This window comes from Eschscholzia californica, unplaced genomic scaffold (assembly GCF_041429995.1).
Source record: "Eschscholzia californica isolate CP2 unplaced genomic scaffold, dmEscCali1.0.p SCAF_7, whole genome shotgun sequence".
NCBI lineage: Eukaryota > Viridiplantae > Streptophyta > Magnoliopsida > Ranunculales > Papaveraceae > Eschscholzia > Eschscholzia californica.
In genome coordinates, this window is record NW_028238494.1 from 57,268 (window position 1) to 85,267 (window position 28,000).

The 28,000-nt window shown below is 37.7% G+C and overlaps 1 protein-coding gene, 2 long non-coding RNA genes and 2 other non-coding genes across 5 annotated transcripts in view; 1 reads left to right on the top strand and 4 right to left on the bottom strand.

Annotated features, from left to right (window-relative positions):
* Positions 1-595: 595 nt before the first annotated feature.
* TRNAY-GUA (transfer RNA tyrosine (anticodon GUA)) lies at positions 596-687 on the bottom strand. Its single transcript is given in 2 exon segments — positions 596-631; positions 651-687. It is a non-coding gene; the product is annotated as a tRNA-Tyr (tRNA).
* A 7,147-nt stretch (positions 688-7,834) lies between these two features.
* LOC147530364 (uncharacterized) lies at positions 7,835-28,000 on the bottom strand. Its single transcript, XR_015229243.1, has 4 exons — positions 27,781-28,000; positions 27,367-27,429; positions 24,649-24,708; positions 7,835-7,891 (listed from the first exon to the last, which is right to left on the bottom strand). It is a non-coding gene; the product is annotated as an uncharacterized LOC147530364 (long non-coding RNA).
* Positions 8,149-11,600, bottom strand: LOC147530365 (uncharacterized). The gene is made up of 4 exons (XR_015229244.1): positions 11,464-11,600; positions 10,751-10,828; positions 8,562-9,317; positions 8,149-8,348 (listed from the first exon to the last, which is right to left on the bottom strand). It is a non-coding gene; the product is annotated as an uncharacterized LOC147530365 (long non-coding RNA).
* The window catches only part of LOC147530366 (uncharacterized), a 112,912-nt gene continuing 103,303 nt past the window's right edge, over positions 18,392-28,000 (bottom strand). Inside the window, exons 3-4 of the mRNA XM_086651369.1 lie at positions 19,064-21,985; positions 18,392-19,014 (exon numbers count right to left, since the gene is read on the bottom strand). Of these exons, the coding sequence (XP_086507495.1) occupies positions 19,543-20,943 (1,401 nt within the window). The 5' untranslated portion in view covers positions 20,944-21,985 and the 3' untranslated portion in view covers positions 18,392-19,014; positions 19,064-19,542. The remainder of the gene's footprint in view (positions 19,015-19,063; positions 21,986-28,000) is intronic.
* LOC147530367 (small nucleolar RNA R71) lies at positions 20,950-21,056 on the top strand. Its single transcript, XR_015229278.1, has one exon. It is a non-coding gene; the product is annotated as a small nucleolar RNA R71 (small nucleolar RNA).

Genomic DNA, 28,000 nt, shown 5'->3' on the forward strand with positions numbered 1-28,000 from the left:
GGTCTCTATAAGCACCCAATCAACTGATCTGGTTAAAGTTCACCTCCATCACTTGGTGATACAAGTGACCTTTCAATTGCTGTACTCATGAATTTCGCTATGCGATTGGGACCTCCATCCTTCATAGGTTCAAGCTGGACCATCAATTGCTAACCAATTACTCTCTCTCCTTCGTCCGTTTGATGCAATACTTTATTTGAGGTAGCACTAGCCACTAGGTTCTTACTTAATGGGTTCTTCCAGTACAAATTTAGTTTGACCCAATACTTCCATGGTGGTATCACCCTTACTCTGCACCATTGGTTCTCCAACAATAGTTTTTCAATGATTGGTGTTTCCCCACTCAAGACACAGTGCTTCTCGGCTTTGACATCTTCTATTTCAAGATAACTTGGGGGTTCAAAAGGGAATGTTTCAAGTGGTGTTCTTGTGCCACTTGGAGCATGAGAGGTTGGTGATATTCTTGTGTAGAGCTCGAATATTGGATTTGAATTATGTTACTATCTGAGGGTATTAGGTTCAAGTGTTACTATATTACTTCGAATGTTATTTTACCGTCAACCACCACTAGGGACAAATGCAAATAAAAAAAAGTTCCGACCTACCGGATTCGAACCAGTGACCTAAGGATATTCTGCACGGTGTACCAACTACAGTCCTCCGCTGTACCAACTGAGCTAAGGTCGGATCAAAATGACCAGACCTATTGTGTAATAGGTGGTAAATGGTAGGCTCATAATCTATTTCTCTTTGCAGAACTCAATGCCTTTAACCAGGGCAGTGTGGGGGTGTGCGAGTTATGCACCCAAAGTGTTATTGAGTTTGAGATGTTGTCGATCGTCATGGATTTAATATAGAAATAAAACAATATATTATTAGCAAATAAGCAAAGCAGAACTGAATGTTCTATAGATTCTTTTAGACAACTAGGGGTGCCAATTTGGTCCGAACCGGCGTTTTTTTTTCCAAACCCGCCCCTAATGGAACGAGTTTTACCGACCCATTTATTAAACGGTTCGGGTTTGGTATGAAGTTAAAACAAAAAATCGGGTTCGGGGCGGGTTTTGTATTAGATAGTAAACTCCGCCCCGAACCCATTAGTACGATATATATTAATTTTATTTAAGGTTATGTGTCTAAAACTTTAATCTTATATTATCAATTTAACTATGTTATGTTTTATATTAGGGTTATTTCTCTAATGGCCCCCAACTTTGTGACCAGTTTCTCGCCTGGCCCCCTACTTTACGAAAAATACTCATATGGCCCCCTTCCGTTATAACACCGTCACTCTCTCTCCTCCATCATGTTTTCTCTCTCTGCCAACTCACGCCACATCATCTGTTACGCCACCTCATCACTATCTCTGGCAGAGGTCGCCGACCGGCGACCTTCAAACTTAAAAAAAAAAAAAAAAAAATTTCTCTCTTCCTCTCTCTCTCTCTCTCTAAAATTACTCTGGTCTGTTCATTGAAGAACAGACCACTCCGGCGAAGGTCTCCCTTCGCCGGAGTAATTTTAGAGAGAGAGAGAAATTTTTTTTTTTTTTTTTTTTTTTTTTAAGTTTGAAGGTCGCCGGCCGGCGACCTCTGCCGGAGATGGTGATGAGGTGGCGTAACAGATGATGTGGCGTGAGTTGGCAGAGAGAGAAAACATGATGGAGGAGAGAGAGTGACGGTGTTATAACGGAAGGGGGCCATATGGGTATTTTTCGTAAAGTAGGGGGCCAGGCGGGAAGCTAGTCACAAAGTTGGGGGCCATTAGGGAAATAACCCTTTATATTATTTAAGTAGTTGTAGTGTTTATAATTGATAAACTAAAAGTCTTATAAAATTTTGTTGACCATTGTTATGTTACTTCAAACTAAAATAACTTTTGTGAAACAAAACACAACGACCCGACTCATGTTATATTAAACGGGGCAGGGCGGTAATGGTTTAGCAAATTTTAATTGGGACGGGTATGGTAATTGAATATCCGCCCCGATTAATTATTGGGACGATAATGGTAAAATTCGTTTGCTAACGGGACGGAGTAGGGAAGGGGATGAACCGTTCCAAACCCGCCCCGTTGACATCCGTATAGACAACAATTATCACAATTAAAGTTGTTAACAATGGAATCAGTCTTGGATACAGCCCCACCAACTGGAGGGAAACCTAATCTCCTCTCAGATGTTGGAATCAGTCTGGTGCAACCAATGTCCATATATAAAAAATGGATTTGGAGCTTGAGTTCAATTTTTTTCCATTACCAAGGAATACTCCATCAAACGTGTATTAAATTGTTAGGGAATGGTCATGTACCAATTTGGAGGTAGAATCTTGTCCAGAAATAGATATGATGTAGTATTTTAACGATTCCCCAATTTTTTTGAACTTCCTTCATCCTTGGTGGTTTGGACAAAGATGAGATCTCTTGCACTTGGAGTTTGAGGAGAAGAACACAATAGATTGTGTACAAAATCAGTGTGGTCAACCCATTTCAAAGCTCGTCGACGACTGGTGACCTTGGTGATTCCGATGAGATGAAAATGGTGTTTAGGGATTTGGGTTGCTGGAGATCTAGGCTTTTAGATGGTTCGAGATTTTTAGAGGGACAAAAAACTTGGGTGTATTGCCAACGGATTAGTGCATAATATCGTTGGCGACCGGCAAGGACGGATCCAGGATTTTCACTTACGGAGTGCAGATTTATATACCTATTTTTTTTTTTTTTGCAAACAAAGTAATTAACAATATACTTAATTATATTAATATGTCAACAATTACAAACGCATTAACCTAGAGTTCATTTTGAAATATTCTGATAATTGACTCATTACGAATTTTTTACTAAAAATTTCTTTTTGAATAAAGAATACTAAACTATCATTCAACAACTGAGAGGAAAATGGTGGGGAGGGATTCGATCCCACAACCTCACACTCATAACTAAAATCTATCCCACACCCTAACCACTATGCCAAGTCCTTCTTCATGTCCATATCATACATCATTAGATAAATATATGAGAGGAAAATGGTGGGTAGGGATTTGGATTTTGGGGGATCTAGAGTTTGAAATGGCTTCACGTTTTTAGAGGAAGAGAAAAACTTGAGAGAATTGCCTTCAACCATGTTTGGTCAAAACCATTTGACCAAGTTTTTGTTAAAAATTACATTGTCTGTCACAAGAAATGACATCCCCTGTAAAATTTTGTATAATATATTTATGTTGATAATTTTTCTTTTGTTCATTCTTGTGTTTGTAATTTATTTATCTTTTGGATATATAACTTCGCTCTTTCAGAGTCCATAACACGAATATGCCGCCGAGGAAGATTGTTCTACTGTAGTTTCTTTGCCCTTTCTTGGAAGTTAGGCCGGAGCATTTCACACAGGTTCTCATGTGCTTATGAAAATTAGGTTCTACCTAGAAATTTTTTTCACATGTATGTAGTTTTTTTGCCCTTTTTATCAGTGATATGTTCATGTGGGAGACACGGATGGGTTTAAACTTCTTGATGTCGTAGGTCTTGAAAAGCACTTTCTTCATTTCAGTAAGTCAAAAAATTATTTTTGTTTGGTCTTGAAATGGACTTCTCATATTAAAGCCCTAATTCTTAAAGTTGAACTCTTCAACTTGATGTCCATGGACTGCTATGACTAAGCTATAACCATGTGAATTAACCCATATATGGTCTTGTAATTTGTGCTAATGACTTCTTTCACTCTTTAGTATAGCTACATAGAATTCATATTGATATTGGTATGAAAAGTAGAAAGACTAATAACTATTTATAATGCTACAATGTTTAATGATTTAGTTTCTATTTCTGAAATAGGTAAAGAAATCAAACCCAACGTTTAATGTCGTAACTTACGCTGAAAAAAAATGTGAGACAGTGGATGGGTGTTCCAGAAAACAACACACAATATATTTCCAGCTTAGGATCACTGCACGCTTCAGCAATGAAGACGACGATGACTCTCGATGTCAGTTCTCTCACTAGATGAGTCGAAGCAGGTTCATACAAATTCTTAAATCTTTACAATCTTACTACATAATTACAACCTCATGTTTAAGGAGTTTAACTTAGTTTTTATTTGTTCTCTTTGTTGGTTCAATATGTATTAATTCTACAACCCAATTCACATGTTAAGTTCACTCCTATAGTAGTAGCAAGAATAGTGCATCACTCCTCGTATCCTCATGAGATGGTCATTCCATGTGTTTGAGATGAGGTTGTTTCCATAGGAGAGGCACCAACTAACACTGGTGAGTTTCTTAATTTTTGTTTTTGTCCTCTGCCACTTTTTCTTCAAGATCATTGGTGTTATATAAGCGGCAAAATCATTTTATGTATGTGGACAAATAAATATATTTTAATCGTTATGCTACTTTTTATTTTATATCGTTCCAGTAAGGTGATGTTTTATGTTTTTCCTAAGGGGTTATAGGCAGGGGCTGAGCTATGTGTAGACTAACCCAGGCTATAGCCTGGGTTAGTTCTTATAAGCTCCGCACCAAAATACTAACACTTCAGAAGTAGCCCGGGTTAGTTCTTATAAGGCCCAAAATGGAAAAGTTAAAGAGAATGAGGCCCAATACTAAATAATAATGAGGAAAAAACCCAGTAGATAAAAATACAATTTTACCCTCCAAATGAAATTTTCCGCCCAAATCAACGTCAAAAAATAATTTTGAACATTTATGAACAATTCTTGGTTTGCTCTCAACAATTTTGTAAATTTCTGAACAAATCTTGGTTTGTCTGGACAATTTGTAAATTTCTGAACAAATTTGTTTTTGCTTAGACATTATTTTGCCAAAATATTTCGCATTTTTTTCTTTGCATTTCACATAGACAAACTGACACAAACATTTTGGCTACAACATTTTTCGATTTGTCTTGTGAAAAATAAATGGTTTCCGCATTTTTTGTTTTGTTTTCGACATAAATATTAAGACTAAAGCATTTTTTATTTGTCCTTTACAAAAATTAAAATGTTATGCATATTATCCTTTGTATTTAACAAATCCGTTAACGAACAAATAATATTTTGACTAATACATTATATATGTTGTTAAGAACATAATTATATATGACGCCAACATTTTATAATAAGTCGAGACATTATTATAGATATTGTCAAGATTTTATAACAACACAATGATATATGTTGTCAACATATAAGGGTAAACATGGAATTATGAAAAAAATATGTTGTCTTGTTAACTACATAATTACATATTTTGTGAACATTTTGAAAAATGTTCAAAAAAAGGGTTTTTTTGACATTATTATTTTTGAGTGGGTCTTTTTCCTATTAGGGCCTAGATTTTTGGGGTTTTCACTCATTTTTTCGGGTTTGAAACCACCCTTCACCATTATTTTTTAACCCCTCTTTCACCAAGTTTTTGATAAAGTAATTCTTGTTTGGTCCCCAACTCATAGCAAAATCCTGATTTTACCCTTAACACTTACCCAACTTTCGTTTTGGCACTCAATTATGTCTAGACTTTCTTTTAGACCCCCACTTTTTTTGTCCTTCTTCTCTTTTCTCTACCTTTTTTTTATCTCTCCTCTTTGTGCATCTTTTATTTTTTATTGTCACTTCAACCTCTACCATAAGTCTCTCCCCTACTTAGCGAAATTATCGTGTTATGTCTACCATATTCCATTTCAACTGCTTGGTAAGACAAAATAGTTGACGTCATTGATTTTTTGTTTTTTTGTCACAAATTTAACTTCAAATTTTTTTCGCTTATCAAACTTTGGGTATGTCTAACGATATAAAGTAAAAACAAATTATCGTAAAATAATAAAATAAGCAATTGTATTGCACAAAAAATGTCATCATGTTTCACAACTAGTAATGACTTATGATTTTATACACAAAACTATATTTAAGCCAGCCCTGCTTAAAACGAAATCCTGGCTCCGCCTCTGGTTATAGGCGTTTGGTTATCCTAAATGTTATATCTGATGATATCAACCATGATTGGCCATGCTTCATCCTGGATATAGAAAGCGCGAAATCAACTATACGGGACCTACTGTAACTTCTTCCACCCAGAAGTGATCATGCGTCTGCCTTCATGTGTCTGCAGCAAAGAGGAGAATGATGGTGGGGAGAAAGAAGCATGTGTGATGGACAATAAGATGGAAGAAAAGATGGTGGTTGGTGACAGATGATGGTGATAACACTGGTGAAATTGAAGATCCTCATCTTCCTTTCTCAGGATTTTTCGGTAACATTGCCCAAAAACACAAATGTACACCTTTGATGTAAAATTGCATCACATATATAAATATCCAAATTTTGTTTGAGAATGAAAGAAGCAATATGTAAAATTCATCACATGTGTAAACATCCGAATTTTGTTTGAGAATGAAAGAAGCAATACACCATAATACGGTTAAATCTTCGTAAATATATATATACTAGATATGACCCGTGCCTCCGGCACGGATGCCGTTGTTGAATGAAAGATGGACAAAAACACGAAATTTTCAATAGAAGTCTTGATCCAAAATTATATTCTGAGTTAGAAGTTTAAAACCAAATAAAAAAAGAGAAACAAATTGTATAAAAGTTTCATTGAGCACTTTATGCGTTAGAACTACAATAGAGTATTACAAATATAATGGAAAATAAATGTGAATTTTAAAAAATGCAAGAAAAAAAAGCATCAGGGAGATGGATAAATGCAGATCCATTAAGGTTGTGTTTGTTTTTTTTATTGAGTCTGAATCTGAAAACTGAATCTGAAAAAAACTGAATCTGAAAATTCTGAATCTAAAATACAGAAATAGATTGTTCGTTTTTCCCATCTGAGTTCATAGGTCTGAATTCTAAATATGACTTTTATACCCTCACCCTTAATACAGAAACCTTTGCCCTAGACAACTATTATTTATCCAGTTCTTTCTCAAATCCAAACCCTAGCGCCTTTCTCTCCCAAACCAACCCTTAGCCATCTCATAAGTCATATGTTCTCTCAAACCTTAGCAGCCATACAAGCACCAAATACATTCTCTCAAGCCCTGCAACAATCATTATTTTCTCAAAACCCTAGCAGGAGATCGAACTCGCAGTCGGAAACAGAGAGAGTGGGGAACCGAGACGAAGGAGAAGGAGAAGAATCAGTTTCTGTTCAAGATTTTCTACTTTTTTTACTCGTTTCTTCAAGGGTTTACAAGTATTAGGTTTTTTATCAAGTTTCCTTTAGATTTGAGGTATAAATTATTCTCTAACCCTAGCACCGAACACAATCTCTCCCAATTTCTAACCCATTCTTCAGTTCAACTTCGAAAATACAGATCGAGTGTGTATATTTAGATCCGAAGAGTTAAGTTTTTTGTGTTGAGTTTTAAGGTTCTTTGTATTCAAATAGAACTTGTTTGGGATTCATAATTCTTTTTGTTGGGGTTGTAATTTGTGTGTTCTCTTCAGCATCAATCAATTAGGGTTTCAATAAAGATATTGGAAATTATTATTTTGGAGTTTTGATAAAATTGAGATTTCTACAGTTCTGCCTTTAATCCTGATGGTGATCGGCGGTGGTTGTTCGCGTTGGCAGTGAAGTAGTCTAGTAGAGAAGATGAACGGATAGGGGTATAAATGTCATTTGTTAGATTTCAGACATTGCCTTTTATTTCAGACTTGTTTTGAAGTCTGAAATTTGGGTGGCATGAGTTAGCCAATTCAGACATCTAAGTTTTTCAGACACAAATTCAGATTTCATTAAATAAGAAAAACAAACATCTGACATCTGAATCAGTTCTTAATTCAGATTTCAGATCTGAAAAAATTAAAAAACAAACAGCACCTAAGGCGGGTAGTATATTTACAATTACAAGAAACTTCAATATTAACTTCAATGTTAAGATGAGCATTCCATGCCTGCAACATTTTCACAAAAACAACAATGAAGCAAGAGAAAATTGGGTCGAACAAACAATAGGTAAACTTAAACTCCAGAAATTTCGACAAAAAATTAGAAACGTCAAACAATGAACAAGTTGCCTTGTCTACATTTAAAATGGCAACAAAAACCCATGGTCCTTCACTAATCATGCAACATCACCTTCCAGATTAACCAGACCTGCACACTACGCATCATTAAGGCAAGCCACAAATAAGTTATAAGTCCCATAAATAAAGCTAAAAAATTCACGTCATTGGGTGGTATGTGTGATCGCTTTTGTGCAATTCCAATGCCAGTGACAGTTTGCTGTGTCGATGCTGACAGGGATTCCTGTTGCATCTCCCTGCCCTACAATGATAGCGTACTCGTGAGGATCAGGCGACCAGCAAGTCCTTTATGATGCGATTTTCTTCATTGATGTTAGGGTCAAGCCTATCACCTCGGTTAACAGTACATGATTCAAGTAACTTCAATTGTACTAAAGCAATCTATAAACTTCAAAGTTCTGAAAAATCAAGTATCACTAAAGCATTTTATCAAACACCTTGACAACAAGTTTTAATTCTCTAAAAACATCTAAAATGGGTATATTCAGGAAGGAAGCAAAATGCAAATAGGAAATATATGTATAATTCAATTTTGCACCTTTCCACTGACTCGTTTTCCTCTCCTATGTGAAATGAAGTTCACTTATCCAACCAAACATAACAAAAATGATTTTGACAATTATTCAAAGCAGTTGTAGCATGTAAATGACCTTCTTTTTCCTTCTGATAAAGTATTTGACTTCCCATTTAATTGAGCTTGCACTCCTGTCCAGAGTAGGGGTGAGAATCGGACGTGTGACGCCCCGTGTTCCGAATCACGGTTTGCCCGGCAGTTTATGAAAGAAACTCGGTCTAATACTAACTCAAACCAGTTTCAAATATAAACCCAAGCCAAAACTCTCATCACGGGTTACAAATCAAGAACAAACACAGCGGAAAATCAAATATAATTTAAACCTTTTGAAAATATGCTCGGAAAATATGTAACCCAAAATAGTTTTCAAAAAGAGAAAAACAACTTGAATTCATGTTTATGAATAGTTCACAGAAGAGACTGAATTTGGACAGAGTCTCCTCTATAAATTGAACATATCAAACCTGAAAAACCTGTCAAACATTCATACATATCTCACAAACTTCTAAATAACAATAACATCAAATAAAAAGTGATGATGTGCATACTATTTACATGTGTACAATCGCAAACGAGTGAGAGAACGATCCTAACTATTCTAGATGATACGTATATAATATTAACGTTGTGATTATGTTGAAAATATAATAGAAATTATAATCTTACATAATGTGAGCCGTCGAAGTAAACTATGTCACTCCGGGTCACCAATACCTGCAACTGAACAACAACAAATAGGAATGAGATAACCCGAAGGTCAGCTCAGTAGGATACCTAGACATCCTACCCGCACCACACACATCAACATTTTAATATATTAATAGTTATAAGTGTTACATATATACAGATATATATACAGAGATATCAAAATGCACACGAAGCAAAACAATATAGCAAGATAATTCTTCTAGCTTACCAAGATCACGACTGAATACGCCCTCAGTCGGGGTCACCTACTATTCGGCTAGGAAGAACCGGTATGCCTTTGTTAGTGCGTAGGCAGGCGGCGCCTTATCGAACGTTTGACTACTGCAGTGTACACATGGATCCACGTAATACCCCGGTAAGAGCTTCCGTAACTCTCCCTTCGTCATCATCGCCCATCGGGCTGACTTGTGATCTCAATACGCATCAAATAGTAAATCTCACCCAAACAATGATACGCTTAGAATATGTCATGACTTACCTAGACGACTATAAGAGTATCGTCGCTTAGTAGAGTCATATACCCACGGCGATACAATTATCTCGTCTTGAGGCGCGTCCTATCTCCGGCCAGATCTGACGCTTCCTCGCAAGGTAACTCATTGACCATTCGAAGAATACCCAAACATATGCATGAACCTATAATAATATTAAATGATCTGATAGGCTCCCAAAGCTACAAGAACAGAGCCCTCCTAACAAGTCCCATCAACCGAAGGAGAAGAGCGTTCTTGTGTCTCAAGGTAGGGTAAACCCTGTTTAAAGCCAAGCTTTTACAAGTTTTCACTTTCAGGGATTAAGTATTTTCTTATTAAGAAAACTTGGGTAAACACCCTCTTTCGGTTCGGTGAAACATTGTACGTATCAAACACAAGACATTACAGAATTCAAACCACACTTACGCTTAGCAGAATAAATAAACAAACATGGCACTGGTCAGTCCCCTAATCACTCCAAGGGTCGGAATACCCCAACTCCCAATCTCTCTTGGACCCCATTCCGGGTAAACAAGAATGGTCGTTACCAAACGGCTGGCCAACGCACCGTGTGTAACCCTTAACATGAATTCATGGCTAATCCATAACAGAAATATAAACAAGGGGACCAACCGATGCCCGGCGTCAAACAATCAATACACGTAACACAGATCAAGCGATTCCGCCTCCATGTTATACACGTAGCTCAAGCGATTCCGCCACCACGTGTTTACAATTCACAAAACGATCACACAGATCAAGCGATTCCGCCTCCATGTGATTATTTTTCAGAAAAACCAATTTGTTTTGAAAAGAGAAACATCCATAACATAGAGTACACCACATACATACATATCATACAATATCATATCATAAATTGAACTAAAGAACTATAAAAAGAAGAAAATGACTATATATATAATTGTGAAACGGGGAATACCCGTGCTCCAAGTAAGATTCATAGGATCCTACCTCTCCTTGCGCTTCCAACAGTGTCTTTGACTAAGCTCCACCTCTCCTCGAGCTCCCTATAGCAGTACAGTAGTCTCACTGGAATATAAAAGGACAAAACGGTCATTTGACAGTTACATAACTGTCAAGACTCCTCTTGCAAAGCAAGAATGCATAAAATGAATGAAACTATACTAGGAATGTCCTATCGGGCATTAAAGAGATCATTGAGACGTTCCATCGAACAACCGATACACCTTACGGACCAACCCACAAATCCATGAACTCTATTTTACATTTCCGATATCCCATAAGCTGACAAATTATATATCGAACCAAATACTATGGATCTTGAACTATCAAATCATAAAATGAACCTAATGTTACGAATCCATAACTCAACCTATTCATTTATGTTAACGGCAAGATTCGGGTAACCATCTTTATTCCAATTCATTATAAAAACTGATCCAAATATCAAATTTGAGCCGTAAAATAATTCGACAGCAACCCGTCTATATATGAACACCCCAAAATAGTCTATAATATCCTAAACATCATCCTGAACATAAATCATTCGACGAAATTAAAGAATAACTGCTCCAAATTTCGATCCCAAATGAAATTATACCCAACCATACAGTTATCGAAATAACAACCAAATAACCACCAAATTAGGACGAAATAGAAAATTCTAAACGGATAGATATGTAGAACAAGTCGAATAGAATTACCTGGAACAAGTTTCATTAAATTCCGACTACTGAATGCGAAGAAATCGACGAAACGAATCGGACCATTAAACCACCCAATATTCTCTCATCTCTCGGTTTTAAGTCTCCCAAAATCAAATAAGTGAACTGACCCTTTCAATTTACCAAAAGTGGATCCAAAATGTTAAGAAGTGGGTCCACAAATATAATAATTGTAAAACTACCCTCCACAACGCGTCACCCGTGCATGCAAGGCAGAAACTCGGTTGGATTGTAAATGGGATGCCACATGTCGTGCTATAAAGTGGCCAGGTTAGTTAACTCATTTTAAGTCCTTCATTTATGTACCCATCACGAGCAAATCCCTTCATATACATATCTCGCTAATTCAACCTTCATTAATCATTTTATGACCCTCACTTTAACCTTTTCTTTTCTTCCTTCCCCCACAACTAACCATGAAGAAAGTACATGGTTCCTATCAATCCGACAACGAAGAAAATTATCGAAAACAAAACGATACCCAAACCATGTCCGGTGTTTACGTGTGACCAATCAAAATTTATTATTTCTCGAAATCTATCTAGTGGATCGTCTGAATCAACTGAAATAAATACTCGAAACCAACGCCTCAAAAATTGCTAGCTTTGTTCGACGATCTAACTCGTCCGGTTCTCCGACTCGAAGGTCTGGGTGCTACAATACTACCCCCTTAATTGGAATTTCGTCCTCGAAATTCGAAGAGAGTCGAAAATGAAACAACATCTGCATAATGAAATTGGTGGTCGATACTTCCCTATCCTCTCTGCCAATCTGATCTAAGAAGATCTATAAATCAAATCTGTAAATGGTGACGAACACAAACTTCCAAAGAAAAATTCAAACCATTTCATTATGATGAGAATAAAGTCTACGCTACAATCCGAGCAATCTGACAATGTACTAGACAATGAAATGAACCCTCGATAAGTGATCTCGCCATCTCGTTCAAATCAGCCACAACGATGCTCACAAATCTGACCATATGCTGGGAAGATAGCTAACCAACCTTGTCTATTCTTCTGTCTAGTTTATGTACCAACTTTGAACTTGAGAGAAACCATATCATTTCTGATATCACAAACTCACTGCATCTAACAAAAAACCAATCTGGCTAGACTCTATAAACAAACTAGATCCGACCCTTCATATCCCGAATTCTTTTACAAAAGCTATAATATAAATAAGTGAAGAGGTTAAACACTAATATGTGCAACCATAGAATAAGATTACACATATGTTTCCTCTTCTGACATCGAACTCATACTCTGAAGCAAATTCTGAAATATGAAACAATTGAACGATAAATTTACGGAGTTTTCATCTTACCCCATGATCAAAGAATAATCTATAACAATAACCATACTCAATACGAGAAAGCAAAGAATGAAGGCCTTTATAATCTATATATAAGAATAAAATGTCGTTAATTCCACATCCTCAAAGAAAATACCATTCTCGATAATATAAGAAAATACCATTCTCAATAATATAACAAAATACCGTTGCCCATGGTATAAGAAAATAAAGATTAAGGGCATATACATGATATACAAGTCAATGTTGGCATTGACACTATAATCTCAGGAAAATATAGTTGTTGTCTATAAGACGATAAAATACAACAGAAGACCGCTATAATATCTATACAAGTGATAAAGAAACCAACCCTCGAAAATCATTCTACAATAACCTGAGAACCCCAGATACTTCAAATAACAAACACAGTCTCAGTCAATATAACCTCCAATATCAGAGTATCTCGTTGAACCAATATAATTCAACCCTACGCATTTGCCTTAGCAGTACAACAGTAACTTGCTAGCCATAATTCCTCAATCTCTAAATAAGCTGAATGTTGTCGATGAAAACCATAATAGTCTTATATGAAAAATATATATCCTTTAGAAAATTCGAACTCAACATCGTGGAGTCAACCCATAACTTGAGATTACCATCTCGTATAGTCCAGCTGAATGAAAAGATGTACCAGATAACAACTGAACCTAGACAACTATCCTTCTCACAGATAATACTCTGAGAACTGACTAAAACCCCCGACATAACTAACACCTGTGTCACATCTATAAATCTGTAGACCAACACATCTATTATTTTCAGGTGACGATCGAACTACCATCTGGTTAATCGATCGATAAGGTTATGTGACCGATGCCCCTAAATCTTATCACCAACAACTATAGTCAATAAAAAGATATGTGTATCTATCATATAACTCTCTCTCAACCAGACCATACCTTATTGTAATCAAACTGAAACAATACATGCTCGAAATAAACCGATCAAGATCAACCTCAACTTTCTCTAAATGATCCGATCGAAGCTCATAGATGAAGGAATATGTACAACTGCCTTGATGTCCACAATACAAGGTCCGACTCATCTTCTGATCTAGTGAATCCTTCGTAGCGTTGTGGTCACACCATTATGATCACAATACTTCTTATGTGGTCCAATCTGTAGTTTCTTCATAACTCGATGGCATTTCTCATATTACCGATTCACCTAGGTTAATTACTCCTGGCAATGTCTTCATATGAGAATCACCTGCTCAAGTGACTTAGGCTCAAAAAAATTGTACCACAAGTCCATCTGTATCGAACAAGTTGACCACACATATTACTACATAACTTTGCTGCCCAAAGTTATTGTCGTCGTACACCTTGTCGTTAACACCATTTGTTGCTTCGGTTCTCCTGAGTCGTTGCAGATTTCCAAATTGTCCTTATATGGAGATTAGCTTACTAGTTCACTATCCTTATCCTAAATGAACCGATATATCCATGTTCATCTTGTAAATTTCTTAACATTTTCCAATTGACGATCTTTGTGAACTTGTATACTGTCAAAAGTCAACTACACTTAACCTCCTCAAACACTTTTGTCTTTGATACTTTCACAACATCAATATGTCGTCCTGCCCAAAACTTTCTACTAAAACCTCTTATCAACCCTTGATCGTCCTCGTATACCACCTTGCACAACAATCAAGGAAAGGTCAACCAACGTCAACCAACCACAAAGTGTTCCCTTTTTCCGAGTAACTCAAAGTCACAAAGTCCATCCATAACAACAAATGATATGAACCTAAACCTAGTATGAATGCAATTCGTACCTCCGTAATGCTTGGTTGATCGTCATCACTATCTTCTGCAGGCAATGTGCTCGGCAAACAAAATCACAATGTAAGTGACCTACCGTTAAAGGAACCTTACTCACATTATGATATCTGAGTGGGACCTTCACGTAGGTCTGACTCAGATGTGCTGGTCACATTTGAGTCCTCAAAGATAAAATAAAAAAATCTTAAAATCTCAGTTAAAACCAAAAGAAAATAAACAATATTATTATCTTTTCATATTTTATCTTGAAACATTTACGAATTTAACAAGCCTTGGTACTTTTAGTTACCTCATCAATTATTGCACAGAAGTATGTTCTGATGCCAGTCGGCCCAATGCACATACTCATGCTCTGATACCAACTGTGACGCCCCGTGTTCCGAATCACGGTTTGCCCGGCAGTTTATGAAAGAAACTCGGTCTAATACTAACTCAAACCAGTTTCAAATATAAACCCAAGCCAAAACTCTCATCACGGGTTACAAATCAAGAACAAACACAGCGGAAAATCAAATATAATTTAAACCTTTTGAAAATATGCTCGGAAAATATGTAACCCAAAATAGTTTTCAAAAAGAGAAAAACAACTTGAATTCATGTTTATGAATAGTTCACAGAAGAGACTGAATTTGGACAGAGTCTCCTCTATAAATTGAACATATCAAACCTGAAAAACCTGTCAAACATTCATACATATCTCACAAACTTCTAAATAACAATAACATCAAATAAAAAGTGATGATGTGCATACTATTTACATGTGTACAATCGCAAACGAGTGAGAGAACGATCCTAACTATTCTAGATGATACGTATATAATATTAACGTTGTGATTATATTGAAAATATAATAGAAATTATAATCTTACATAATGTGAGCCGTCGAAGTAAACAATGTCACTCCGGGTCACCAATACCTGCAACTGAACAACAACAAATAGGAATGAGATAACCCGAAGGTCAGCTGATGCACCCGAAAAGGTTGCACACCCAAGCGGAGGTATCAAGTAGTAACCGGTAAAACCGGAGTCGATCCAAGGATACGTTGGTAGTCCGGTTATCGGGAGAGTCTAGCCCACCGGTCTACGAGTCACTCACTAACTTAGACTAAAAAGGAAAGAACAAGACAAAAGTGGGAGGTTTGTGATTGAGTAAGTAACAAGAAGAGAATAAAACAAGTAAAACTAAACTAAACAACAAAGTAAATGGGCGAGAGAGATTTGAGAGAAGAGTCGGAGGAACAAGAGTCGGGAGGCGGTAAGACTCAATTCGGGCAACAAATAAGCGAGAGAGGTGTCGAAGTCCGGGAATTCATAATAATAATCCTACGACTACGTATGATCCTATCTAATGTGTCGAAGTATAATCGATGTTCGACTCCTAAAGTAGATGTTTCTAAGTACTACGTATATCCGGAGATCATACCTAGTCAAACAAACGCCTAATTCAGTTAATCCCGAGTCATATCAAATGAACATCAATTCATAATCAAAACATCAAATCATATTAAACATAATCACAAATTCATCACATTTCATCTCATATAATCGACACACTTGATTTAGCAAACATGGTGAATAAGTAATAAATGAAAAGAAAATGATGAGAAATCCCCCTTTTTCGATGTGGCTCGAGGCTAGGTTCGTCGAAAAGAATGAGTCTCTAAGTGTAGTCGATCTCCCCTTAGCAATTTCTGGGTTCCCCATAGCGACCACCATCATCTTCTCCATTTAGAACACAACCTCCATTAAAGCTAAACCCTAGCTTTCTCTCTCTAGCAATCTTCAACCAAAATCAAATCAAACCATATAGGAACCAAGACAAGATGATGGGGAGTAAAAGCCCTAAAGTTTTGGATCAAGAAAGTGGCCGGAACACCGTGAAAATTCCGGCCAAAGAATGGTGAAATCCGGCCAAATCATGGAATCCGACAACAAAAACTTAGATCCGGGCCAAAGGGAGCTTGCAGCCGCGTCTCGAGCTTCAGGTCGCGCCCAAGGATGCATCCCGAGCTGCAGCCGCGCTCCCGTGCTGGCTGTGCGCGTCCAACTCGTGCAAGCTGCTGCTGCTTGCGCCGGAGCTTGCATGGTGCTGCTCCCGGTAGCTGCGTCTTGCTGCTGCGCCGGCCCGTGTTCTGTGCGTGCTTCCTCTCAGCTGCTACCTTGAAGACCCGAGCAGCAGCCACCTTCTTGTGCTCGTCCCGAGCTGCTGCCGGCCAAGACTAGGCCGGCCTTAGTGCTTTCTTCTCTCTTTTCTCTTCAAACCCTAAAGCTTCAAGAACCCTCTTGCCTTTTTTTTTTCTCTCTCTCCTTGGTTCTTGGTTGTTCCAAAAATGAGGAAGAAGATGAATAGTAACCTTTGACCCCTTTCTCAAACTTGAGTCAAACCCTAGACTTAGTCAATAGTTTGACTAAGTCTTTAGATTACTTCAAACCCTTGACTTTGTCCATCATTAAAGACTCTTGACTTGGACCAAAAAGAGTGTCCATAGAATCTCTATTGTTCTCTTCCTCTTTGGGCTCTTGGGTTGGGCTTCTTTCTCAAGCAAGGGAGTGCCTTCATTTTGTCTTTAAATTTATAACCAAGGGGTGCCTTCATAGAATCCATGTTTCAAGACCGAACCTCGGCTTCTTTCATTCACAACTTTTCCGTCCGAACTCCGAATAGACTTCCGTTTTCACCGTCGGACTCGTCATTGACCTCACTTGTTGTTTGACTTCTGATATTGACTAAAATGACCAAAATACCCCTGATGCTCTTTTCTTCTCTTTTGCCGCATAAGATGAAAATGTGATGATTCGCTCTCTTTATTCCGAATTACACGCCAACCCCCAAATAAACTACCTAGCAATGAAAACACATAATTAATTAGAAATAAAACTCGAAAAGAACTAACTCATCAAAGTTAAGTGACCTAAATGTGGCATTTTCACGCCACATCAACATCCCCAAACTTAGAATTTGCTAGTCCTCGAGGGCTCGAGCAAACAAACAAAACAAGACAATAAAGTAAACCTAGCTCACTTTCGGAGGACTCCCGGTTGCATTTAGCGTATGCAACAAGCCTTTAAACCCCTAGGTTACCCCTAGTGGACGAGTGTCGTCTCGTGAGGGTTTCCAGTGAATACACCCACAAAGTTCTAGATTTCCAAAAGACATAAGAGTCCAACTATCGATGCAAATAAGGTGATGATCAACAAGTGAGAGACTTAAGTATGTCAAACATATGAACCAAACCAATAAACACAAAAGCATGCTAAGAGTCTCCTCACTAATAGTTTCATACTTAAGTGCAAGTGTCCCATCATCATGAGCATCATCCAAGTCTAAAGTAACAAAACTTTGTTTCCTATCATAGCACATTTCGCCTCGACTTTGGCCTCACGGTCATACGCTCTTAAACATGAAATCACTCAAAATGGAATCTAATGGTTCACTCTCATGTGTGAGCATGGAATAAAGTAAACTCAACACATACAAAAATTAAATGAGGATATCAAGTTCTAAAACGAAATGATCTCTTAGGAATGGAAATAACCACTAACGGAATGGGGAAGCTCACTCACCCTTCTCACCCACTTTACCCTCTAATAATGTCTCCTAAAGGTAACGGATACAAGTGATGGAATGGAAGATGATGAAATCCCGAGAATGTCGACGCCTTCAACGATAAAAGAACACTCAAACAACCTTTAAACTTAACTTCTTGCATTGAATACTTTATTTTCATAACACTTACACAAACACAAAATAACACATATAACCAAACTTTTTTTTTTTTTTTTTCTTTACACACATACTCAAACACCAAAACAAAAATACAACTAGTATTCTCAACAAATCACCTTTACTTTCACATTTTGCTTTCACATCCTTTCTTCTTTACTTTTCATGCCTTCATTCTCGAGAGTAGTATGATGAATGGATGATGGAGTATCCGTTTCCCTAAAGTTGACACCATTATCGGGTTTCATGGACTACAAGAGTAAGGTTTATTCGCTATCCTGATGTCACTCCTAGTGGCTAAGGAAGTTGAGCTCATGAGATCGTCTAAGCTCTATTGAAAGTTGCGAAGTTGAGTAGCTCTTCATTCTACTCGGAGTTAGCGCGGAAGAGTACACTCAAAAGCAATAACAAGGCTCAGATATCTCACATGGGTTGAAGTCTCCACTAATGACTATTTTAGGTCACTTAGAAGTGTTCCTTCTTCCTTAAGATGATACTCACATGATAAAACACCAACACCAAAGGACTCAACATTCATGAAAAGACTAAGAACATGCATAAGATTTATCGAGAAAGACACACATGCATCAGAATACTTAAGAAAATCACTAGAATCATACCAAATCTACCCAAAAATTTTCAAATTTGGTCAATTTGTTCAACCCTCTTGCGTTTTGAAATCTAAGGTCATGATGTTGGTCAATTTGTTCAACCCTCTTGCGTTTTGAAATCTAAGGTCATGATGTCATGCGACTAAATGGTCGTATCCCCATCCCCAAACTTAAAACTAACATTGTCCTCAATGTACTAAGCATATACTCACCAAAAGATAAGAGGTACAATAAGTTAAAGAGAATAGTGGAAGGATATTACCATTGCCGAAGGAGATAAAAAGTGATACTACCAAGACTTAAGTATTCGAGTTCCAAGTTAATGATAAGCCCATCGCCATCCCCAAACTTGGAACGAACCACGTCCCAAAAGTATACAAAGTGAGAAACACTCCTAACACATCAATATAAAACATAAGAATGAAGCATAAGCATGACCACATAAAAATGACCACTCACGCAGGATCACTCGATTGCATCGAACCATGCAATTAGTCATTTATTCTCTTGCTTTAACAAGAGCACGAGTTAGGTCTCGTGGAGGGTTTCCAGAGATGATACCCACAAACATCAAACCCATCTCAATAGACCAACCAATCATATAACAAAAGACGAAATATTTGGGGGTCTACCCATACGAAAGTTTTAACTGGTAAGAACCGTCTCACAACAATGTAATGGTATGGGTTTATACGTGAGACGGCAAAAAATAAGAGGTAATCCCCAAACTTGGATGACGACAAGGCAACAAAGTTTGACATAATAACAGGGAGGACATGCATTTCACTAAAGGGATCTACGTATGTATGAGATATTGGTTTAGATGTCGAACTACAAATTAAGGATTTCTCCATATGGCTCGGGACTAAGTCAGAAGTTTCCTCAAGTGAAGGTTCAACCAATCGTTTAAACATTATACTTGTCTCGATATCATATGTGTCCTTAGGGAAATCTATAGCCCCGCTCAAGAGGGCATCCACATCTAGTCCATCTTTACTAACTACGAAGGTCTCAGGCAAAAAACTAGTCATGTCGTTATGGTTCTCCTGAGCACTAGTAGTATTGTCCCTCTTAACTATCAATGCAAGCATATTCATATCACGAGCAGGGAACAATTGTTGAGGGAAAGAGGAATGAGGTTTATCAACCAGTTCAGACTCAGATTTCGATTTTAAAACCTTGTTATGCCCATTACCATTCTCAAAAGTTGCACGATCCTCGGGTATGTCTACCGTCATGGGAGTATCCAAGCTAATCATTTCATCACTTTTGAGACTGGAATTGGACTTAACATTAGCATTAGGTGTATTACCTTCACCTATACCCTTGGGATTTATTGGAGTTTGGGGTTGTAAAACCCCTTTCTCGATGTCTTTCAGTTTTTCCTCCAATTCTTTAAGGGCGTGCAAAGTGTTTTGGCTAATCTGAGTTTCTGCCTCATAAAATGATTTCGAAACATCTTCAAGATTCTTCTCATGATGAGACGCATAAGTGAAACCGACTAAGGGCTCTTGAAGATTCTCATAATCATTTGTAAAGACATCACTCCTCGAACCTACGTGCTTCATATGAGTGTCTACGACATTTTTGCATCCTAGTGAGACATCTCGACAAAGAGAAATAGTAGGGCATTCACCCGCTAGGTGTTCTCGACTTGCACAAATGCTACAAACACTATCAATCACCAAATCACCATCATGCATATCTATAAATTCTTTCCGAGCCATGTAGGCAATTTTATCTTCTACTTCCCCGTTCTCCTTTAAAAAGCATATGCCTCCTTTTGAGTAATGGTTTCCTTCGGCTATATCTCCGTCACTCTTAACGGGTGTCTCCCAATCTTGGACTTTCTCCGCTAAGAGGTCGAGATACTCCCAAGCCTCATTAGGATTTTTATTATAAACCCTCCGTTGCACATCACTTCCACGAAGTGTTTCATTTTGGAGGTCAAGCCATCGTAAAAGAACCCGATGACCCTCCATATTTCATAGTTATGATGTGGACATGCGAGAAGGAGGTCTTTAAATCTCTCCCAACACCCAAAGAAGGTCTCCTCTTTGTCTTGCTCAAAGTTCATAATTTCTCTTCTTAAGGTGGTGGTTCGATGCGCGGGAAAGAACTTTTTCAAAAACACCCTAGTCATCTCATCCCAACTTCTTATAGTCCTAGGCCTTAAAGAATGAAACCATATCTTCGACTTTTCTTTTAATGAAAACGGAAATAATTTGAGCTTAGCGATTCCCTCAAGTTCTCCATTGATTGGGAGTATCGAGCAAATCTCATCGAATTCTCTCAAATGAAAATATGGATCTTCATTCTCTAAGCCTCGAAATATAGGAAGTAATGGAATAATCTCAGGGTCTATGTCTAAATTACACACATTACTCGGAAACAAAATGCATGAAGGTATGCTAGCCATATTAGGTTCAAGGTAGTCCCTAAGACTTCTAAGCGGTCGATGAACCTCATAACCATCATTCCAACTATCATTCCCATTAACATCCATTGAAGCACAATTAAAAAAAATGCAAGCAATCACAAGTGTTCAATTCGACTACAAATATCAATAATAGACAAGATGCAAATGCACTTAAGCCGCTCAAATAGGTAAAGGTTAGGGAACGATACTAGAGGTGGCGTTTGTTACCACAATTGGATCCTCTTCCCTTTTCTTGTCTCTACCTTTTTATCCCCAAACTTGTTTGCTTTCGTCCTTTAAAGCTCCTTGGGTGAGTACCTCAAAGAAAACAAGAATTAAAAAGAAACTAAAAAAAACAAAGAAAATAAACGTCCAAGTAAGCAAATAACACTAAACTAATGAACAAAACACGTACATGATATCTAAACTACTAAACCTATCCCCGGCAGCGGCGCCAAAAACTTGATGCACCCGAAAAGGTTGCACACCCAAGCGGAGGTATCAAGTAGTAACCGGTAAAACCGGAGTCGATCCAAGGATAGGTTGGTAGTCCGGTTATCGGGAGAGTCTAGCCCACCGGTCTACGAGTCACTCACTAACTTAGACTAAAAAGGAAAGAACAAGACAAAAGTGGGAGGTTTGTGATTGAGTAAGTAACAAGAAGAGAATAAAACAAGTAAAACTAAACTAAACAACAAAGTAAATGGGCGAGAGAGATTTGAGAGAAGAGTCGGAGGAACAAGAGTCGGGAGGCGGTAAGACTCAATTCGGGCAACAAATAAGCGAGAGAGGTGTCGAAGTCCGGGAATTCATAATAATAATCCTACGACTACGTATGATCCAATCTAATGTGTCGAAGTATAATCGATGTTCGACTCCTAAAGTAGATGTTTCTAAGTACTACGTATATCCGGAGATCATACCTAGTCAAACAAACGCCTAATTCAGTTAATCCCGAGTCATATCAAATGAACATCAATTCATAATCAAAACATCAAATCATATTAAACATAATCACAAATTCATCACATTTCATCTCATATAATCGACACACTTGATTTAGCAAACATGGTGAATAAGTAATAAATGAAAAGAAAATGATGAGAAATCCCCCTTTTTCGATGTGGCTCGAGGCTAGGTTCGTCGAAAAGAATGAGTCTCTAAGTGTAGTCGATCTCCCCTTAGCAATTTCTGGGTTCCCCATAGCGACCACCATCATCTTCTCCATTTAGAACACAACCTCCATTAAAGCTAAACCCTAGCTTTCTCTCTCTAGCAATCTTCAACCAAAATCAAATCAAACCATATAGGAACCAAGACAAGATGATGGGGAGTAAAAGCCCTAAAGTTTTGGATCAAGAAAGTGGCCGGAACACCGTGAAAATTCCGGCCAAAGAATGGTGAAATCCGGCCAAATCATAGAATCCGACAACAAAAACTTAGATCCGGGCCAAAGGGAGCTTGCAGCCGCGTCTCGAGCTTCAGGTCGCGCCCAAGGATGCATCCCGAGCTGCAGCCGCGCTCCCGTGCTGGCTGTGCGCGTCCAACTCGTGCAAGCTGCTGCTGCTTGCGCCGGAGCTTGCATGGTGCTGCTCCCGACAGCTGCGTCTTGCTGCTGCGCCGGCCCGTGTTCTGTGCGTGCTTCCTCTCAGCTGCTACCTGGAAGACCCGAGCAGCAGCCACCTTCTTGTGCTCGTCCCGAGCTGCTGCCGGCCAAGACTAGGCCGGCCTTAGTGCTTTCTTCTCTCTTTTCTCTTCAAACCCTAAAGCTTCAAGAACCCTCTTGCCTTTTTTTTCTCTCTCTCTCCTTGGTTCTTGGTTGTTCCAAAAATGAGGAAGAAGATGAATAGTAACCTTTGACCCCTTTCTTAAACTTGAGTCAAACCCTAGACTTAGTCAATAGTTTGACTAAGTCTTTAGACTACTTCAAACCCTTGACTTTGTCCATCATTAAAGACTCTTGACTTGGACCAAAAAGAGTGTCCATAGAATCTCTATTGTTCTCTTCCTCTTTGGGCTCTTGGGTTGGGCTTCTTTCTCAAGCAAGGGAGTGCCTTCATTTTGTCTTTAAATTTATAACCAAGAGGTGCCTTCATAGAATCCATGTTTCAAGACCGAACCTCGGCTTCTTTCATTCACAACTTTTCCGTCCGAACTCCGAATAGACTTCCGTTTTCACCGTCGGACTCGTCATTGACCTCACTTGTTGTTTGACTTCTGATATTGACCAAAATGACCAAAATGCCCCTGATGCTCTTTTCTTCTCTTTTGCCGCATAAGATGAAAATGTGATGATTCGCTCTCTTTATTCCGAATTACACGCCAACCCCCAGATAAACTACCTAGCAATGAAAACACATAATTAATTAGAAATAAAACTCGAAAAGAACTAACTCATCAAAGTTAAGTGACCTAAATGTGGCATTTTCACGCCACATCATCAGCTCAGTAGGATACCTAGACATCCTACCCGCACCACACACATCAACATTTTAATATATTAATAGTTATAAGTGTTACATATATACAGATATATATACAGAGATATCAATATACACACGAAGCAAAACAATATAGCAAGATAATTCTTCTAGCTTACCAAGATCACGACTGAATACGCCCTCAGTCGGGGTCACCTACTATTCGGCTAGGAAGAACCGGTATGCCTTTGTTAGTGCGTAGGCAGGCAGCGCCTTATCGAACGTTTGACTACCGCAGTGTACACATGGATCCACGTAATACCCCGGTAAGAGCTTCCGTAACTCTCCCTTCGTCATCATCGCCCATCGGGCTGACTTGTGATCTCAATACGCATCGAATAGTAAATCTCACCTTGACAACAAGTTTTAATTCTCTAAAAACATCTAAAATGGGTATATTCAGGAAGGAAGCAAAATGCAAATAGGAAATATATGTATAATTCAATTTTGCACCTTTCCACTGACTCGTTTTCCTCTCCTATGTGAAATGAAGTTCACTTATCCAACCAAACATAACAAAAATGATTTTGACAATTATTCAAAGCAGTTGTAGCATGTAAATGACCTTCTTTTTCCTTCTGATAAAGTATTTGACTTCCCATTTAATTGAGCTTGCACTCCTGTCCAGTAAGTTTCTTATGGGTACACCAAATGTAAGGATTCATTAAAAGCAGCAACTGACGAAAACTTTAACAAGCTAAGAAATTGATATAACAATATAAAAGAAATTCAAGACTTAAGTTTCTGAGGTGGATTTGAGAAAATTAAGGCTAAAGAAATTATTTTACCTTAACTCGCAGTGAGAGACGATAGACCTAAGGACACGCTTGAAATTCGATCTGCAATCCCTTTGAACAAAAAACAAACTGAGAAGGAATTTTTTGTGTGAGTTTTGAAGGACGCAAATATAATGGATTTTGATGGGCCTAAAAAGTTTCCTAAATAGGTCTACACCCGCAAGTGCACGGGTGTCAAGTTGTAAAATTCCGGTAAGACCGGTTCGTTCCTCAGAGACTAAGTCAAATTTCAATTCTAATCTTAAAACTATTAGGTCTTCAAAAAGTGATTTGATTGATAATATTTTTTTTTCAAATAATAAAAAGATAAATAGTAATTCAAAATTAAATAATACTAAAGTTGATATTCAGATAAAGGGGACTTATGAGAAAAGAGAATCTAGGGTTTCAGGATCCACTTTAGCAAATATGACATCTGACTTATGCAATTCAGATCTTCTTTTTTTTCTAACTCAAGGAAGAATAACCAACCTCGGATGATCTTTACTTTTCAGGACACTTACTTTAAAACTTGCAATTTCGGTACATAAAATCACTGGTACTCTAACTATTAGATATCAAACGTAAGCATGATACATTAAAGACCTAAAGCCTAAATATGAACCATCAAACATAAGTATAACTAATGAAAGGGGTTATCGTAAAAGATACGCGAAGAAATCAAAGTATTTAAGCACTTAAAAGAGATTAAGTCAGAAAATCACATAAAACTAAAGCTTAACCTTAACCCTAGATCGAGAAAGTTAGTTACACATGATTAATGAGAGTATTATAAGGATTAAAGAGAAGGAAAAGAATAACATTAAAGAAAGGAAAAAGAATCGGAGAGAAAACACCTTTTTTCGCTTTTTTTTTCCTCTGCGCAGCCAAACAGAACCTTAGGGAAAATAGTTTTCTCGTCTTCCCGGAAACGATTTCCTGGTGAGAAAACTATTTTCCTTCCCTGGTTTTTCTCTTTTCTTCTCTGTGTCCTCTTTCTTTCTCTTTCTATCCTTTCTATTTATCTCTCTAATGAACACAGAAACTCTCTCTTAATCTTTACAACCGAATATGATGAAGAAAGAAGAAGAAAAAAAATAATAATGGAGTTTTATAACTTAAATTAAATCTCTTTCTCTCTCTACAATTCAAGAGATTCTCTCTTACTAACTCTTTCAATCTCTCCTTCTCTCTCTCACAAAGAGCAGAATTAAAAGAAAAAGAAACCTAACAGTAAACTCTCAAAAACTCTTTCTCACTCTAGCTCTCGGTTCCTTTAATGGCCGACTCCCTCTCTCTCTCTAAACCTTTTTCTTGTTCTTCAGCCGTGGGAAGATCTCTATTAATCGGTTTTTAGCTGTGACAAATGGATTCTTTTAGTCCCAGCCGATTGATAAGATGATGATGATCCCAGCTTCCTTCTTTTCAATTTGGTTTCAATGAGAGATGATCAATGGAGGTCGGTTCTTAACTCCCAGCCGTGAGGAGATACCAAAACCCGAGATGAAAAAATGATGATGACTCCTCTCTGTTTTATCCTCTCACCCAATCTTCCACTTTCCTTTTGTATTTCAATTTCTTTACTTCTCTCTCTATTAAAAATTCTTCATCAATCAAGCTTCCTTCTTGGTCATATCCTTCCTTATCACTCACTGTCCAGCTCTTTCTAATATGTCAAATTATTTCCTTCACTAATTTCTCTCTGGTTTCTCTTTTAAGAAGATCACAAATCTTGTCAAATATATCTTCTTCAAACAAATTAAGAAGAAGATGAGAAAGAGATAAAGAAGGAAGGAGTAGTTGCCTTATTTTAGGGCCAATGCACTACACGTGATTGCTGTAAGAAAAGGAAGGATATGATGCAACATGACCTATCACGTTTTACTTGCCTTTTAGTATAGATGACCGTTGGATGAAGTAGATTGTCACGTGGTCCGTTGAGATTAGTAAACTCGAGCTAGTGGCATGAAATTGCATGCACCGAATCATTCTCCTGATTTGGTATAAGTCTGTCCCGCTATACCCGAACAAGTACCGCGCATAGTGATGTCGCGCCTCTGCTATACGCCATGTGTCTCCGAAAGCTTGGTGCTGACCGTGGTCGACTGTATTTGACCCACTTTGACCTGCTCTAGTTTTATTCTCCGAACTCCGATTGGACTCCCGTTTTCTCCTACGGACTCGCCATGGACCCCACTTTTCATCCGAGTATCAAAATTTCCAGAATACCCTAACCTCCAAATGACCGAAATGCCCCTAATGTGTCAATCTCCTGATTTTAACCGTTCTTTCGCGCTCAATTCTGTAGAAGACACCTGGACAGAAGAAACAAGTAATTCATGAGAGTAACTGCTCGAAATAGACTAACTAGTCCAAGTTAAGAGATTCAGATGGGACATTTTCATGTCTCATCAGATTTCTAGAAAATAAATCAACGGAAAGTCCATTGATGGGGAACAATAATGGGAGACTGAGGAGGATATTCAGAACACTCTAGCATTTTGTGTAATAGATTTACTGTTTAGAACAAAGTGGATTTCTCTAAAACACACTCAAGCATTTTAGATTTGCTAGTATAGTTGTAGGTTAGTCCTGTAATATAGAGAATTCTTGTCTAATTGAAAATAAAAGAAACCCCAAGCCACACCTTATACAAACTAAATTCATACAAAAAAAATCACAGTTTTAGATAGATAATAACTAAGTACTTAGAGAGATAAAGAAGCATACTTTGGTGACGAGGATATTCAGAAGATCACTTTCTGCCTTCAAATCATTAAGGTCTGATGAAATCTTGAAAAAAGAAAAGGAGATCAAAAATTTCTTCGTTAACTTCTAAGTCTTTGATAGATAACGAAGAAAGAAAAAGATATGCAGAACCACATCTAGAAAAAAACCTCACAAGAAGCTTCACTTCTCTCGGACATTTAGTCAAACACATTAGATAAAATTATATCAATACTTGAAAAAGAAAGAACACGAGAAATATAAAGAATTTTCAGCAAGAACCCTAGAATGTCAAACTTCAAAGAAGCCAGAGAAATTTTCAACAAGAATTAAACAGAAAACCTAATATAGTAATCTAGCATCAAAGACGAAAAAAGTGATCACCACTATAAACGAAACAATGTAAATATTTCTTACCAGTTTTTTGGAAGACAAAGCAACTCATGATGTGAAGGCCAATGTGTAACGGAAGAAGAAAAGGCGGGGAAGAAATGAGAAAAGAGATGAGAAAGAGAAGATGAGAAATAATCAATATTGAAAGCTGGTATCAATGAGGTGTGGGGGTTGAAAATTGAAGATGGAGAAGGGGGATAGGCGTTAGGGTTGGGGAAAGGTAGAGAAGATGAAGAGGAAAATA